Below are 17696 nucleotides of genomic sequence, written 5' to 3' on the forward strand. Positions count from 1 at the left end.
TAATGATTGTGATCCCGACTTCAATTCAGGTCGAAATTGGATATAAAAACGTCATAATCACAATCGCCATGGCAATCTCGTATAATAGGAAGACTAAACAGTACAGCCCTGCGATTCTGTAACTCACTTTTCGAACTCACACAGCGGTTTTCGCATCGGCGGTCGCTCTCAAATCAGTCGTGAAGCAGTCATTTTATGATTTGACATTCTGAAAAGGTGGGAGCTTGTAGTTTATTGTTTATCAGAATGCCAAATCATAAAATGACTGCTTCACGACTGATTTGAGAGCGACCGCCGATGCGAAAACCGCTGTGTGAGTTCGAAAAGTGAGTTACAGAATCGCAGGGCTGCTGGTGCAATTGGAGTTCAACCTAAAAAAGACCTTTCCAGCGTCACGTGGATTATTTTTATTTACACAAAATGTGTACAAACGTGGTTTCTAATTTATTAAAGTAATAATTGTTTATGTAGTTAGTATAAAAGAAATTTGATTTGTTTATATATAATTGCTAAATTGCATTACGTATGACGACGTAACGTTTAATAAGCATATTTGTAAGTACAAAGTCCAAGTCACCGTTTTCCGGATCTACAAATACATGCTTACATTATTGCACTAATATTGTATAATAATGTATAATATCATTATTATTATTATAATCTATTGAACATTAATTTATTTAATTCATTACACACAAAAAGTATTTAAAATATTTTTAACCTACATCGTAATAATAATTGAAGATGGATAATTTAAAGTTTTGTCCCATCCCAATGCTGGGATTTCCTCACTGTATTGCGATACTAATTCGTTGAGCGAGGAAAACACAAGCTCTGCGGTCACCGGTTCTATCTACCAGGCGCCGACTATACCACTATATAATGACCCATTAAAGAATTATTCATCTTCTAGAGAGAATCTTTTTATTATACCTACCAGTTCTAGGGATCGCTTCAAATATACCAATTTTATAACCAGCTTAAGCGGCGTGCTTGCTATTTTCAAATCTGTTTCAATAAATGTAAATTTAAATTATATTGTGTAACAAGAGTGATACATGTCGATTCAAAACGAAGCATTTCTGTTCTTCCAAAATAAATGTAAGGGCGAGATTTAAAGTCGATACGTCCGTATATTGATCACAGATGATTCTACAATACTTTGTTCTACGAAGTGTAGACTGAATGAACCTTTGGAGCCTCCGAATTTCTCAGCTCGTCATCATTTAGGCCATGTCAAATTTACGAAACTATTACATTCAATCATTAAAACGCTAAACCCTAATGACTTTTCCTTCTCATTAATGCGTCCATTAGTGTTTATCTCGTTCTGACAGAAGTGTTAAGGGAACGGTATAATGATAAAAGATATTAGGTGTATATTTTGCTAAGTATAAGACAATTTCTTGAATGGAACTGGTGTTAGTTATTTTTGCAAAATCATTATATGCAGAATTTTAAAATGTCTAAATCCGAATACAAACTATAATCAAATTTTCATGGAGCGCGTTTACAGTAGCGACATTTTATATGCCGCGTAATAAAACTAATATTACTATTTTGTTTACTATACTATCATATTGGCTTTATAAGGTTTTGTATTTTATGAACAAAATTACGAATTATTTAGTTTTTTAATTGAGGTGAAAATACGCTCAGGTAACACAGTGCCCAACAGTAGTTTGATAAACTAATATTTCTGTTAAGTATTTGTCTATACAAATCTAAATTATTATATTTTTTTGACGTGACAACGTCTTATAATTCGATGGAGCCGGCTGCACGCACGAAAAAACATGACTCATGCGGCGTTACCTCGCTCTGAGGCGTTACCTCACTCTGAGGCGTTACCTCGCTCTGAGGCGTTCCATTTAAAATTGACACAATTATATTTATGCGTACAAAAAAATTTAACTTGATCAATTCAATTGTGATTTCCATTAACCTCCTTCGCTATATCCATACAAAATACCTATCAAACAAATAAAATTTAATTTTTGGAGTTTACTCCTTAAGAAACGATTTGAGTTATAAGGCCCGGTACGGAAATTTTATGAGGAGTAAAATCAAGTGTAACACGAAAAGTTGAGGCGTTATGTAGAAAGAGACAAACATATATATCTGTAGGATTGAACGTGTAAAAGAATGAGATAGATTAATACATTACACAGACTTTACAGACAACCGATTTTTTGACGTGATAACGTCTTATAAATCGATGGAGCCGGCTGCACGGACGAAAAAACATGACTTATGCGGCGTTACCTCGCTCTGAGGCGTTACCTTGCTCTGAGGCGTTACCTCACTCTGAGGCGTTACCTTTCTTTGAGGCGTTACCTCGCTCTGAGGCGTTCCATTTAAAATTGACATAATTTTACTATATTTATGTGTACAAATAAATGTAACTTGATCAATTCAATTGTGATTTCCATTTACCTCCTTCTCTATATCCATACAAAATACCTATCAAACAAATAAAATTTAATTTTTGGAGTTTACTCCTTAAGAAACGATTTGAGTTATAAGGCCCGGTACGGAAATTTTATGAGGAGTAAAATCAAGTGTAACACGAAAAGTTGAGGCGTTATGTAGAAAGAGACAAACATATATATCTGTAGGATTGAACGTGTAAAAGAATGAGATGGAATACATTACACAGACTTTTCTATTTTTAATTCACGTTTTGACAGCCACGTTACAACATTGTCAGTGTTGACAGGTGTAAAAAATAAAAGTAGTTTGTCTAGCGTGCCACAGAGTTTTGTCAATAGTAATGGTCATTGAAATTAAAACTAAAAAGATTGTTCATTCTTATTCTTCTCTTACTATAAAGGTAACTTTGGTCACAGAAAGAAAATCCTATTTGGGCATAGATGATGTAGGTACGTTTTATTACTACTACAAACATTTTTATTATAAAAACATATATTCTTATAGGTATGTTATCTAAAGCTGGCGGCTTCAACACATTTACACTTTGTGCTTGTGTAGTGTCTGTGAATAAGCGCGAGACGCGATGTCAAACTGAAATACAATCACAAATACATCACGAAAAGACTGTCCGTCTCTCTCGCGCTCGGTCAAGCTTATGAGTATAAAAGAGACAGTTATTGTTTTTCTTTTGCTACTGTTTATGTTGATCTTTACTGTTTTATATTATTATTATTTTATACATGTTGATCTTTTTTCAAACATTACCAGGGCAATCTCGTGAAATGGTGCACAATGTTTTTAATTATATTAAGCATCTTATTAAAAACAGTTTTATGAAAAAATGTTATATTTAATTTGACATCAGATGCGATTGGGGTTTCTATGAGGAGTATTGAAAGAATAGTTAGTGAAGTAAAAGTGAAGTGTGTTGATCTAGGTGGAGCTTATGTCGAAAAATGAAAAATTATTTACACAAACTACTCTTATACGTTCTTGGTCGGGCTTAGAACTTTTGGATCCACCCTCGTATGCACATAATATTTATATGTACTTGACACATTTTTATTTATTTACAACCCACCCAACCTTACTAAAACCAGAGTAGACTAAAATATATAGCTTGGCAAAAAAGTAATATTTTTAAACATACTGTATAGTGAAATTGCATTAGTGTGAGTACTGTGAACGCGCCAGCTTTCGATAACCGACCTATACCACCTTTAGTATGAAAATATGGTCGACAGCCACAGAACATTATCGCCATCTTTGTTCTGCAGTGCATTTGACACAAGCCGAAACTATAAGCCTGGGACATCAGCTAACACCACAGCTTATAAAGTATGGAAGTCGTTCGTGCCGTTTTGTATAGAAATCAAGATTTATTTTAAATAATAGACTCGTTTATTATTATTATTATATTGTTTTGTAACATACTTTATGTAATACGCTTTATTGACGTAATATAAATAATGCGAATAGTTACAGATATATGTTTGTTTCTCTTATCATTTTAGCAGATGCGTTCATTTACCCTCTTTTTATTTTATTCGATATATCATAATTATCGTTCGTAAGGAGTAAACTCCAATCGTGCGTCGTAGCTAACATACACACACTTTTTTTTTGAAAAATGCAACCATCCCATCAATATTTTTTATGACGTTGTCACGTTCAACTATCGTCAGTAAACCGACTTTACAGACAACCGATTTTTTATAGAACAGGGGGCAAACGGGCAGGAGCCTCACCTGATGTTAAGTGATACCGCCGCCCATGGACACTCTCAATGCCAGAGGGCTCGCGAGTGCGTTGCCGGCCTTTCAAGAATTGGTACGCTCTTTTCTTGAAGGACCCTAAGTCGAATTGGTTCGGAAATACTTCAGTGGGCAGCTGGTTCCACAAAGTGGTGGTGCGAGGCAAAAACTGCCTTGAATAACGCTCAGTTGTGGAACAGCGGACGTCTAGGTGATACGGGTGGAATTTCGTACTCTGACTCGACGTCCGATGACGAAACTCAGCTGCAGGTATTAATCCGAATAACCCCTCTGAACTCTCTCCATGGTAAATGCGGTAGAAGATGCAAATAATATCTATACAAGTTTTATCTATATAAATCTTAAAATTCTATTTCAAAGAAATATTTTACTTCAGAGCCGTCAATTATTTGTCTAATGATTAAAACATCGTTCTATTATCGAAAGCGTTCTACGCTTTTCATGAGCTTTACACAACATCAAACGCGATCAATCGATCGATAGATCAATAGTTATTAATTAAGATGGACATAAAATCAAATAGATAGATATAAAACAAATAGATAGATATAAAATCAAATAGATAGATATAAAATCAAATAAATAGATATAAAATAAATAGATAGATATAAAATCAAATAGATAGAGGTAAAATCTTACCTAGTCCACCTGCACCGCCTGTCCCTATCGTGTAAGCAGATGCCGTGTCGTTCGTAGCACTCGTCGAAGCCTGCGACACATGTGTTTGGAGACTTCGTACTGCGTCGGTTTATGTGCACCTGGAATAAAGTGATACTGTTTACAAAATTGTCTTAAGTAGGTTTTATTTGTATCGCACGAGTGTTTTACATAGTTATTATAGACTATTTTACTTAATCTGATAACTTGGTATTGGCACCTCGTGGGTTTTTAGGAGTTATCGTTATTTCTGTCTTAAAAAAAACAATGGCGCGTCATACTTTAAGGTCTGGGCATCAGATTTCTGTATCTGTCTCATGATCCATTGTCAATCTAAATAGGCAAGTAGGTCAGATCAGCCTCCTGTGTCTGACACACGCCGTCGACTTTGGTAATGGTAAATGCGCACATAGAAAGAAAGTCCATTGGTGCACAGTTGGGGATCGAACCTACGACCTAATGGATGAGTAGCACGCTGAAGCCACTAGGCCAACACTGCTTATACAATACCAAGAAATAAATAAAAAAGCTTTAGTCTCAATTAAGGTTATTATTTTGCTCAGATTACGAACGTAATAAGAGGTATTAAGAGAGATTATCGGCCTTGTTCCTCGAAATTTGCAAGACTTGGATATTTTAATGCTTGTTTATGTACTTATAAATGTTCGCATATAAGACGTCCTGCTCCAAATCTGCATGAAGACAAATATTCATAAAGATTATGCATTATTTTCGTCTTCTATATACAAGCATTACCTGGTATATTAAACAATACAATTAGTAAATAATGTAGTTTTAGTTTTTGAGAAAGAAGTTCTTGTTAGAAAAAAAATAATATTGTAGGATTGATCGTCAATTTTTTTGTTTGATTTTAACCTAATAAGAAGTTTTTAAACTTTTCATGTCTTAAGCACCGTTTTATCTAAAATCCTCATCTGTATCTTCTTTTCATCACAGATTTAGCCAAATTTGACACGAATGTCTGAATTAGACTAATTTAGTTTTTTATAAATACTGTCATACTGACGTTAATTTTGTAAAAAAAATATAATCAATAGAAGTTACCTTGCACGTGCAGCCCTGTCTATACAAAACACGGAAGCCTTTCCTCTGTCTAGGCGTGACCTCCCGCCATTTGTTGATGTAGCTACACAGCTGGACGTGTGCTTGCAGGTGCATCACGCGACCTGCATTATACAACATATTATCGTACCAACGACTGAATACAAATTCAAAGAGTATAAAAAGCAATTGTGGCCAGTATGTCAATTGTCAATTTCAAATTTGGAATGCAAGTTTTAGTTCCTATTGGCGCTTTGAGAAGAAAGTCATAAACGTGCAATTACTATTGCGTCGTTATCACTTGCAAGTTATTATGACAATTTTAATAATCGAATTAGGTAGGTTAATAATATATTTATCTCAAGAACTTTAGCTGCTTTATCAATGTAAAAGGGCATTAAAGATACACATGAGCCTAGTAGAGTAAAATAAGGTCGACTGATGGCGACTCGCAATATTAAGTTTCTCATGTAAAAAATCATAATTTTGTTCTTTAAACCTTATATTGTGCGATTACTCGAAAGAGTTCTAGAAATCATCTACTATTACCTTTTTTAAATTTGTTATTTCGAATTATTGTTAGATCTAAAAATTATGAGTATTTAAATTGACCCCAGACCACCAGCGTTTCTTTCACATAAATAAAATAAATATGAATTGTGGTTTACCCGTAATGACATAGGTCTCTCGAGGCTGTAGGCTAACACCGCATAATGAATCCTGTGAAGGCGTCAAAATTCGACCTGATTTTAAAGCTAAAGCTGCCTTTGGAGTTGCCTGAAAACAAATTTCAGTTATTATATCCTAAACTGCCATATTGTCTTGTATACAAATCTCGGATCGAAGTCAAAAAAAAAGGGTGCGTGTAGGTACTTATGTACGCGCGGAAGAAGTTATAGCATTGGCATTATTAAAAGTAGTTTTTGATTGCATGCAAATAATTAATTACAATTAAATAATCAAAGACTGGAAAAGGAGTCATTATAGTCAATAAAGTTCAGTTTACATTTGAAAAATTAAATAAATAAATATTTATTATTATTCTCTTACATTAAGTGTAACATACATTCTATTATTATTCGAATGTTGTTTTTAAATTATGTCCAATGCCGTAGCATCTTCCGTGGGCAACTTCATACTGATAATTTTGTGTCACGGCTTCGAAAGCAAGAAAAAGAACTTAAACAGATATACGAGTACATACCTTAAAAACGCTTCGGATTTTCACTTTGTAAGCGTCGTAGAAATCTTTGCCTCTAAACAATCTTTGAACTCGTCCAACAATTACTGAAATATTACGCACTCATTAAAAATTAATATGATTTAACAAAGTCAGATATTTTGTTATAATTATTCCGATATATGCAGTAGTATCTGTGTATATATGTTTTATTTGTCTAGGAGATTGAAATTAAGACCCAAATAATATATGTATTGTCTGTTTTTTATTAGTGTTAACTTGCGTAAGAAATATTTAAGTATATTATATTGCATACCAAAGTCACTGTTACAAAAGTGTGTCTGTGGATGTTCAAGCGTGCACGAACAAGCGTCGCTGGTGCGCCAGCTCGCTGCCACCAGTGCTATCGTCAGCAGTCTAGTCAGCATGCTCTCTCCGATTATCTGGAATGTAAAAAAATATTAATAATGGGTGGTTTTGATTATCTGAAGTAATTGATTTTTCTAGGTTATTAAAAAAGCAATATGTGTCACCAGCCAGGATTTTTAAAGCTATATTTTTTTGTTATTCTATAATAATATGTTCTGTGGTTTAAGTTTCCCGCGAATTTCATTACCAGAATACATATCCATAGAGTACGTTTTTGGCTATAGACAAATATATGTGTAGCAACCTACAATTGTTTTATAGATGAACCGCGTACGACGTATATGTCGTGTGTATTATTTATTATATGACAGATATTATAAGAATTGTTATAGTAATTATTTAACGTTCACGATAAAACCTTGAGCCTATTTGTAGAACTTTGCTTCGCAAATTATGTCAAGAGTCGAGATTAGTTTATAATAAAAGAAAAAGTCTTTGAGGGCGCAATCAAGATATTTTATGAATATTTTGAATCCATTCAAATTTGACCTAAAAACGGCAAATAAAAATGATTTATATTCGTTCTTTATCACCAGATTTTGCATAAGACGTAATAAAATTTAAACCTTCTTTTTTATGGTAACACCTTGCGTGATTTTTACAATATAGCTTTATGGCCGGGATAAACTTTTTATTAGACGAATACAGCGGCTCAATAAAATATCAACTATAGCTATTTATAGGTACATGATCGGATAGCGTTCGATTAATACGTTTAACTCAAATGATTACACGTGTGTCATATAGGTAACAAAATGTATACCTACTTATGAACGTCAAAAAATATATATGAAATGATTCTAATTTTACATTTACTGCCAGTTCTCAAATCAAGGACGTAGAACGGAAGAGAAGAACTGGCAATAAACTCTCCGCCACTCTTTTTAATCGCCAAGTCCGTAGGAGTGTCTTAATTGCGTACACAGAAAGAAAAGATGCCGGGACTTTAACCCACTAAGGGATGAAAGACACTTAGATACTAGAGTAACACTGCTTCGTCACCTCTCCTTAAGCGTTCTTTTCTAGGTGAGCTGATAAGTTCGTAGGCTAACGAAAAGCCTTTTTTCATAGTATTTGATTTGATTATTTAATTTAGTTGCCTTCGAGAGCGATATAACGATAATAGCGGTCATACAATTTTTTATAGTACGATTTGTCTTAAGCCTCAAAATAGGCTTCAGTTTCGGCGATTACCTCTTCATCAGCATATTGTTATAAAGCATTATGACAAGAACAAAATATAGAAAAGGTAAGCCGCAATTTAGCCGGCACTTTAATTTAAAATTTGATAAACACATTTTTTCAATGTTTATTGTAACTTTTCTCGCTTAACTTTGCTTTGTGATGCTACATTGTTTAATTCAATAAAATTAGCACATTTAGCGCCAATGTTCGATTTCCGGAAATAATTAAAGTTAAATTCATCAGACATGTTATGTCCATGTTGGAACGGCATTTCACTTTTCAATGTCTAGCAAAACGTGCTGAACTTTATATTATTGTAACGTAAATCTTATTTTGCGATCTTTTATCGTTACAATCCATTGTCATTGTTGAATGGCAGTTTAAATCTGTTTTGACTTAACAACGAGGAGTTAAAAATAACTTCGATTTAGTTATTTTTTATTTATATTTATAAGAATATGTATAACTAGCTGACCTGGCAAACGTTCGTTTGCCATGTATATTATTTATAGAAAACATTTTTTTAGTTCAATAAAATAACTATCTACAATAATAAAAACGGGGTTGTTCGTAGAGGGATGAAAATTAGGGGTTGGATGTATTTTTGTATGCTGTATCATATAAAAATAAAAACCAATAAAAATTCTAAAAAACAAAATATTTAATATCACTTAGGGGTTTGAAAGTTAGCCGATTCTCAGACTTACTGAATATGCATTAAAAAATTCATAAGAATCGGTCTAGCCGTTTCGGAGGAGTATGGGAACGAACATTGTCGTGTCACAATGTTCGTTCCCAGTTCCGGATTTTATATATTAGATGTTACTACATTAATAAATCGAAGTTTTATTCTTATTAAATTAAGCTCAATTAAGAAACGATTTTAGCCTTAAATTGAAAATAAAAATAATCAAAGTCAAAGAAACTACGCAATATTGGTTTTTGTCTCGAAGTGGCTTCTCATGACACAAAAGCTTTCATACAAAGATGTTGTATTGATAAATTAATACAATAAACGTCGAAATTCGAATACGTGATATCTGTATGATAATGAACAAATGTTATTTTCAAATGAAGCACATGATTAGTATTTAATCGGACGTCTGTATGCATCCTTTATGCCCAAAATACTTCAATGGGATTTGGAATTACAACTGGCTTTGAACCGATTACAATACAAACCCCCTAATCAGTAGCTTTGTAAAATAACTCAAACAAGTACAAATTGTTTTTGTAATGATGCCAATTTGAATTTCGTTCGGCATAATTTATAAGCATTTGTGCAGGTTGTTAAGAACGTGAATAAAAGGACATACATAACATAAAAGGATATTTTTAGTTGTATTTTTATCTCGTGTGATATATCTTGTACGGTAAGAATTGATTTCTTTTTGTCACGTTACCTGTTGTTGTTACCTCGCTGTTATTATAATAACAGCGAGTCACGCATTGGAAAAAAGGTTTTTGTCTCAGGGTCCTGATGTGCCCAATACACCATGTGTACTATCTATATATATAAAAATGTTATGTTGGTTTGGGTACGCTTCAAAAACTCAAAAAGATCTGTACCGATCGAGCTGAAATTTTAGCATGATATATAATCCGCATCAAGGATTGTTTTTATCTATTTTTTTGGTTTTTTTTTTCATTATTTTTTTCCACAAGTATTGCAAAATTTAACTTATATGAAATGTTTTCTTTGTTTTGTTTCTCATTTCTCAACCATTCAATCACAATATGCCACAGCGAAACGTGGCAGGGAACAGTTAGTTATATATAATTTTGTTGATAGATGTGTAATGTACTAGATAGATAAACTAAATCTTAGTCAATGAATAGAGTAATTAGAACGCCTATTAATTTACTATGAATTAATACAGGCTGTTGTTAGGACTGTGTAAATAACCTTACACACCGGTTAATTATTAATTACATATTCTAATATATACAAAATACCTACGAAATAGTTTACTAATTTACAAAATGTACATAAGAGATGAGACTTGCGGCCTACTTTAGGTATGTGCACACAACGGCCTTGTTCGCGGTTGTTTTAAAATGACGTGTGCAGGTATTGTTTTGCCCTTAAGTTACGAGAGTTAATCAACTTAACAAAAGTGAAAAGATTTTTCGTATTCAAATCGTTCAGTTGAAAGGGCTTTGTATGTAAAATATTGCTTAATTTGCTTTAAGAACTGATGACGTCTTTTCACTTAACTTTTGCTTAATACTAACTTAAAATACGATAAAAAATATAGTTAAAATGTTTAAAAAAGCAAATCTATATAGAGCAGAAATTTTATAATTTTTAAAATAATTTTAATTTCAATAAGTTATTTTTTTCCTTTCATATGTTTATTGTATTGTTGGGAAGTAAAATTTTACTTCCCAACAATTTCATATAGCTAAAACTGTGAGTTACTTTCGACACGACATCAATGTACATTCATCAAAATAACCAATTTACATTCGACAACAAACGAATTAACAAAGAAATATGGTGGCGCGGGGTATATTCCGTTAAACCAATCAGCGCGCGAGGTGCGATCCGTTTCACAATTTGACGGTTTCATATTCGATAGATTACAATCTACCGAATAATATAAAATAATACGTTAAATTGTAAGCAGTACGTTGAGTTGACAATCTTTCGACAGTTTACAATCTCGCGAGATAGATTACAATCTAACGGTGTTTACAATTTTACGGTGACATATATACAATAATAGACTAGATTTTTGGAAATAACCGTTAATCAAAATTAATAATATCTAGAAATTATAAACGAAGACATACTAAGAGTATTGATAATACAATATGTACTATGCGATGTTACGTGTGTACTTTCTCATAGTGTTGGTAATGGCCTGTCATTTTCAAACAATGTTAGAGCACAATAAAGGAAGCATTAGGGCCGGAATGTGTGGGAGTAGTTACCAGCGAAATGCATACACTATTAACAGATGTTGACGCAATTCAACTTTGGATAATGGAAGTTAGCTTTTCTTATCTACACGAGTATATGAAGTTCACGTGAATGTAATTTCTTTCCTCCTCGGTACATTAAAGCAATTATGTTATAGATTGCATTAATCAGATAATATTCAGTAATACACACACGCAAGCAAGCAGTATTATTGACTAAAAGTCATGTTAGTTATACGGTTCTAATGATGTTTTTAGAGTAAGTAGGTACCTTGTTTAAATGGTATAATTAATGTTTATTTAAAGGCCTATTTAAATACATAAAAAACTTACATTCCGTGGTCTCAATTTATAAGTATATTTTACGACACTGAATAAACATCCTTTTGCTACGGCGTCGGATCAGAAAATAGTTTTAAAAGGTCGTGTATACTGTATGCATTTATGATTAACGTCATCGCATCAGCGCAACAATGCCTCATTTGTCAGGGATCATCGAGGATCATGAGATTATTAGGCTTTGTTCATAATATATTCAAGCGTGTAGCGTTTTCAAAATCGTGTGTTTTCGTTAGTCAATTGTTTAAGCTTAATTTTTTAAGCCAATCAATTTAGAGATGTTTTTTATTTTATTCTCCGTAGAAGTTCTCTCGATTGAGATCGTCATAACCTAGAGGTTTTCCTGCATTAGAAGTAAAAGAAATAGTATTAGAAGAAGCTCCTCGTAGAAGAGTCCAAACAGGCTCGCCACTTTGACAGTTTTCTAAATTGATCTGCTCTTGTCTTGAAGAACTCTAATCAATTTGTGTAAATTAGGCTCGTTTCTAAAGTTGTATACTCTTCCTATGTTGAGAAGTGTCTCGTCCGTCAGGGTTTTGTTCAAAATTATGTCTGAATTTTTTTTTATGGCTCTGGCACGATTTGTGCATTAGCCAGCGTCAAGTATAGGATTTTTTATAATTCGTGCTTGTCTTTAGAAATTCGACCATGTCCTCCATGTACGGTTTAAGCACTCGCCCGGTACCGCACAACCCTCCCAAAGGCAGAGAACAAATTTAAATTAAATTAAAACTTGCCCTCGAACCGGGAATCGAACCCGGTACCCCTCACCTAGCTGCCACTATGTCTTAATTTAAACATTGCTCATTTTTGACTTCATATAATAACTATAGTTTATTAGCATATTTAACTTAGCATACAGACAAGCATAGCTTGGTCCACAGACAATGCTTGTCATATATAAAAATACGCGCCAATTTGATAACGTTTTCCTTCAACTACTTTGAAGTCACATCTAAGAGACGGTAATGCATCCTACGTACCTTCGGTTTCATTTAAAAATTATAATATTAATTTATTTTCTTAAAAATAAATTCTGTGGTATGTTATCTAATACTCCTTTTATCTTATAAAATGAACGCACTATCTTAATATGAAAGCAAATTTAGAATTATTTCGTATCTATCAATAGATTATTATTAAACAGTTTAGATTTTCAAATATATCATCTAAGATTAACAAGTGCTAACGATCACGCTGCCTGTCAATAAACCGACGTGTATTATTAATCTGGTCGTGACATATCAATTAAATCGCTAAGCATCAATCAATACAACGAGATTATGATAACATCTTATAATTATATGTAACTGTTAACAACAACAATATAACTATATTCTGAGGTCTCAAATGCTTGTGGAACCAAAAATATAAAATACTACTGCGATTTGTTCGATAAGTATTTCATATTAAGCCTTAAGGAAGTAAGCGGTGCTTGTAGAATGTAGATGGTCACGAAAAGCTGTTATGGGCCCATCATCGAGTGCGAGACCTGTCGGCAATGCGCCTGTGCCGCTACTCTTTTTCTTCCTATTGATTCAATTCCATCCAATTTCGAATTTTCTTTACAATTGATAACGCAACTATGGAATGGCATGGTACAAAAACTCTATTGAAATAGTGACCCCAATCACAGAATACTGGTGATGCTCTGGCCATACTCAGGTCGGGTCTGATATTTAGGGAGTTATCAAAATTACGTATTCTGCACATACAGTAGTGGAATATAAGACAGGTTAGCTTATTGTCTCATTCGAGATTAGCCACATCGTTCTTAGATTGAATAAGACTGTTGTCTCATTCACATTCACAATTTAGTTTAATGAGCTTAATATAATTTTGAGGTTTGAAACTCAAGATGGATTTACTCTCATAACAAATAGTTTGTCTTTTTTTTTTAAATGAGGATAAAATGCGCTTACGCAGGCCCGCGTCAAGAATGTCGAGCTTGACCCGGGGACTGTGGGGCTGGTACACCCAAATCCCTCTGCTATTCAGAGGGGTAGAGAGACCCCACCCACTAAAAACACCTCAAGCACTTCACACGCCTGGTAGGCCCTCCGGATTCGCTAGGCATTCTACCCAAGGAAATAGTATGAATCTAATTTAAGTCAGTTTATAGTCAACCAACTCAGAAATAGTGAAGAAATAAAAAGCTTATTACTTAAATAAAATTTAGCACAACTCATTTAATAAATAAAAACTTCACACATCCTTGAAAAATCCAATTATATTTGTAAACGATTTTAATTGTATGCAAATATCACAAGTGACATTGATTTCTTATTTTGAATAAAGTTTAAAAAAATAAAAGGCCTCAGTTGTCATAAATACGTTTTCGCTGACAGGTGCGGCGCCGTTCGCGCAACTCATTATTATTAATTCATAAGGATTAAACTTAATTTTGAAGTTGAATTAATGAAAGTGAGATTGCGTAAGTTTAAAGTACTTTTTAGAGTGCAATAAATATCAATTCTTTCCTTTGTATCATGGTGCAATCTTGAAATCTTAGGTTTACGTATGTCAAACCCAATAAGTATTTTTGGAGTTTAGTATATTTAAAATTCATGTTTAACAGTAGAAATATTAGTTTCTCGACGGTAAGGTCGACAACGGTGTAAAACTTTGTAAGAAATTTCTTTTAAATATTTTTTTTAAATAGGGGCAAATGACGCTTGTAACGGGACGCCCATAAAGGGAAGTCATCACAGCACATGGACACCCATTTTAGTAGGTGCGTTGCCGGCTTATTAGGGGATAATATTTTTTCATAACAAATTTGAATATGACCTTCTATTAGCACTAAACAATCAATATTGGTATTACGTAAGGGAATTAAACATTAATTCGTTTTTTATAGATAAGGACAAGAAAACCTATGAGATTAAATGCCATTCGGTTTTTAAAGTCGGATAAAAATACCATAACTTTAATGCCATCTTAACCTAATACAATTTTAACTTGTAAGATATTCCTCACTCGCACCTGTTTTGTTTCTTATATTTAATTCCTATCAAAACAATTTTCTCACGTTAAAAACCATAAGAGTTTTGAAAGCTTTAATGTAATTTGCATTTTATCTCTATATTAGTCCATGATGGCATTTTGTAATGCAATTTAAAAGGCTTATTATGGGCTCGGTTACTGGTTTAATTTTGTTAGAAAATTTCACTTGTTAATTAATGTTTTAAAAGGGACAGTTCTTCCCATTCATATATAAATATAATATTATTAATTATTATGTGTTTATTAGTAATCATAACAATCAAACAAATATACAGTATTTGCATTTTTTATAACCTACATAGTACTAATAAAAATTCAAACAAAGTTAAAAAGTTTGGTCCCTGTGGCAGTGTACCTTTAACGCTGGCAGCATTTCCTCGCTGTATTGCGATACTTATTCGTTGACCGAGGAAAGCACTAGCTTAGGGGTCACCGGTACTACCAGGCGCCAGCTTAAATCTTTAATTAGCGCCTGTGCACTTAACCCCACGGCCCAAGAGTCTCTACTCCAATGGGAACAAACTCGAAGTTGGAGGAAAGACATATTTAAGCCGATTACTACATTTTAGCAATAATATCTTTTTTAATTCATATTTTGATAGTAGTAGACGTATTAAAAAATAGCAAGTAATGACACGATAAAAAAAAAATATTTTAACTGAAAGAATTTTATTATTGTGAAACAATTCGTTGCCCCATTTCAAAATACATCTCGCCGCACTCTTACTAACTGTCAAAAATTTACTTGTATTTTAACCGAAAAATGTTAAGATGTTCTGAGATGCAGTCTAATTGAAGCTGGAATTATAATCGTAATTATGGAAATCAAAATAAGTTGATTTTTAAAGTTTGTTAAATTATATTGTTTATGTAGATATTATTAATCTTAGATAATATCATGAATAAAAAAAAATTGACTGTAAGACAGTGTCTTTGCGTCGTTTCTCACCCTTTTTATTTAATAAACATATTAAATAAAAAAAGAAACATCTAGTAGGATTTTTATTAAACTCAAACTCAATATAACTTTATTCATATAGGTAAACAAGTACACTTATGAACGTCAACAGAAAAGACGTTAAATTGATTTTAAATATACATTTACTACCAGTTCGCAAGTCAAGAGCGTAGAGTGGGCAAGGAGAAACTGGCAAGAAACTCTCCGCCACTCTTTTTAATCGCCAAGTTTGAGTCATACAAATTGTTTGAACTGGAGCAAATCAATCCCAAGAGAGAGTTTTGAATTTATTCAGTAATAATTCTCTAATTTCGCTTGGGAGTGATTTATCTTCTGGAGCCTGGTTGGTCGTACACTTAGATAAGTTCTCTTTCGAGTATTATATAGAGTCACCATTTGTTTTAAAATCGCTTATATTTTTTTTACAAAGCTTCAAGAATATATTGACCAGATAGGGTCATAATATTTAATTCCTTAAACTTATTCTGTACCGACTCCCTTAGGGAAACACAACACATTACCATTAGGGTTGAGAATCGCACCACCAGCCTACACTGCACTCCTATTGAAGTTAAATTCGGAGAATTATAGCCGTGGCGAAGACGTTTCAAATCTAATTCCATACAGTATCTAACATTCTGACATTGACTTTAACGTGTTCCAGACCTAGTGTTTAATCTAATGAGTGGTTTGTTTACAAGTGCTCCTACTAATTGCTGCGTGGGTGTCAGCTATTTTACTTCGACTGTTGATTATACTTGTTAGTCATGGTGCTTAAATGGCATAACTAGCGCCAGTGTTTTGTTTAGAAATTTCTCATATCTTGGCTGATCAACGCATTAATTTTGGCTGGGTTTCACTTGCGATACTGTAGAATAGGAAAATAATTTTTCTATTCATACCAAACCATCTTTTATAATTTATATAGAACGGGGACATTCGTGGAGATTTATTAGCAATGATATTTAAATTATTGCAAGAGTGTAATGTGCAAATAAAAACTGATGCGATTGTAATGATGTTACAAAGTCTTCTCTTAGTGCATTGATTGTTAAATGATTTTGCTGACTTTTTCGGTTGTTGTATATGGTTTTTGGTTACATAAATTCATGATGAGATTTTATGTAAAACTTGCACGCATTGGAACTTATGTGGGCCGTTTTCGAGGCTTCCTGCTATGCACCTTTATATAACAAAGTTTATATAACACTAGTTTGAAAACAGAAACAGCATTTATTATCAGATTACCTCGAAAATTCACCAAATTTACGAAGTGTTCTTGTGTCTTGGTGTGTGTCGACAGTATATGTTTATAATAGTAGTGTAGATGTCACCGTAAAATTATAAAAACCGTTAGATTGTAATCTATCTCGCGAGATTATAAACTGTCGAAAGATTGTGAACCTCAACGAACTTCTTACAAATTAACGTATTATTATTCGGTAGTTATATGAAATTGTTGGGAAGTAAAATTAATCTGTAATTGACCAAAGAAGTTTGAATTATAACTAAGTTAGTGTAGTACAATCTACCGAATAATAATACGTTAAATTGTAAGCAGTACGCTGAGGTTCACAATCTTTCGACAGTTTACAATCTCGCGAGATATATTACAATCTAACGGTGTTTACAATTTTACGGTGACATAGATACCATCTCTTTTTCAGTAAAATCTAAGACAGCTACAGATTAAAGTCGTAATTTAATTTACTCAAAGTATTTCTTCATTGAAATTTAAGTAAAAGCA

The 17696-nt window shown here is 33.1% G+C and overlaps 2 protein-coding genes across 4 annotated transcripts in view; one reads left to right on the forward strand and one right to left on the reverse strand.

Annotated features, from left to right (window-relative positions):
• Window positions 1-17696, forward strand: part of LOC125056028 (synapsin) — a 94294-nt gene that overhangs the window by 19653 nt on the left and 56945 nt on the right. The window lies entirely within an intron of this gene.
• The window catches only part of LOC125056029 (tissue inhibitor of metalloproteinase), a 51178-nt gene that overhangs the window by 1459 nt on the left and 32023 nt on the right, over window positions 1-17696 (reverse strand). Inside the window, exons 1-6 of one of the 2 annotated variants that reach the window (XM_047658846.1) lie at window positions 11980-12069; window positions 7424-7550; window positions 7132-7214; window positions 6596-6704; window positions 5931-6052; window positions 4848-4966 (exon numbers count right to left, since the gene is read on the reverse strand). In XM_047658846.1, coding sequence (XP_047514802.1) covers window positions 4848-4966; window positions 5931-6052; window positions 6596-6704; window positions 7132-7214; window positions 7424-7535 — 545 coding nt within the window. In that variant the 5' untranslated portion in view covers window positions 7536-7550; window positions 11980-12069. Of the gene's footprint in view, window positions 1-4847; window positions 4967-5930; window positions 6053-6595; window positions 6705-7131; window positions 7215-7423; window positions 7551-11979; window positions 12070-17696 lie in introns of those variants that run through there. The other variant, XM_047658844.1, reaches the window with a different exon arrangement.

Source organism: Pieris napi, chromosome 14 (assembly GCF_905475465.1).
Source record: "Pieris napi chromosome 14, ilPieNapi1.2, whole genome shotgun sequence".
Lineage (NCBI taxonomy): Eukaryota > Metazoa > Arthropoda > Insecta > Lepidoptera > Pieridae > Pieris > Pieris napi.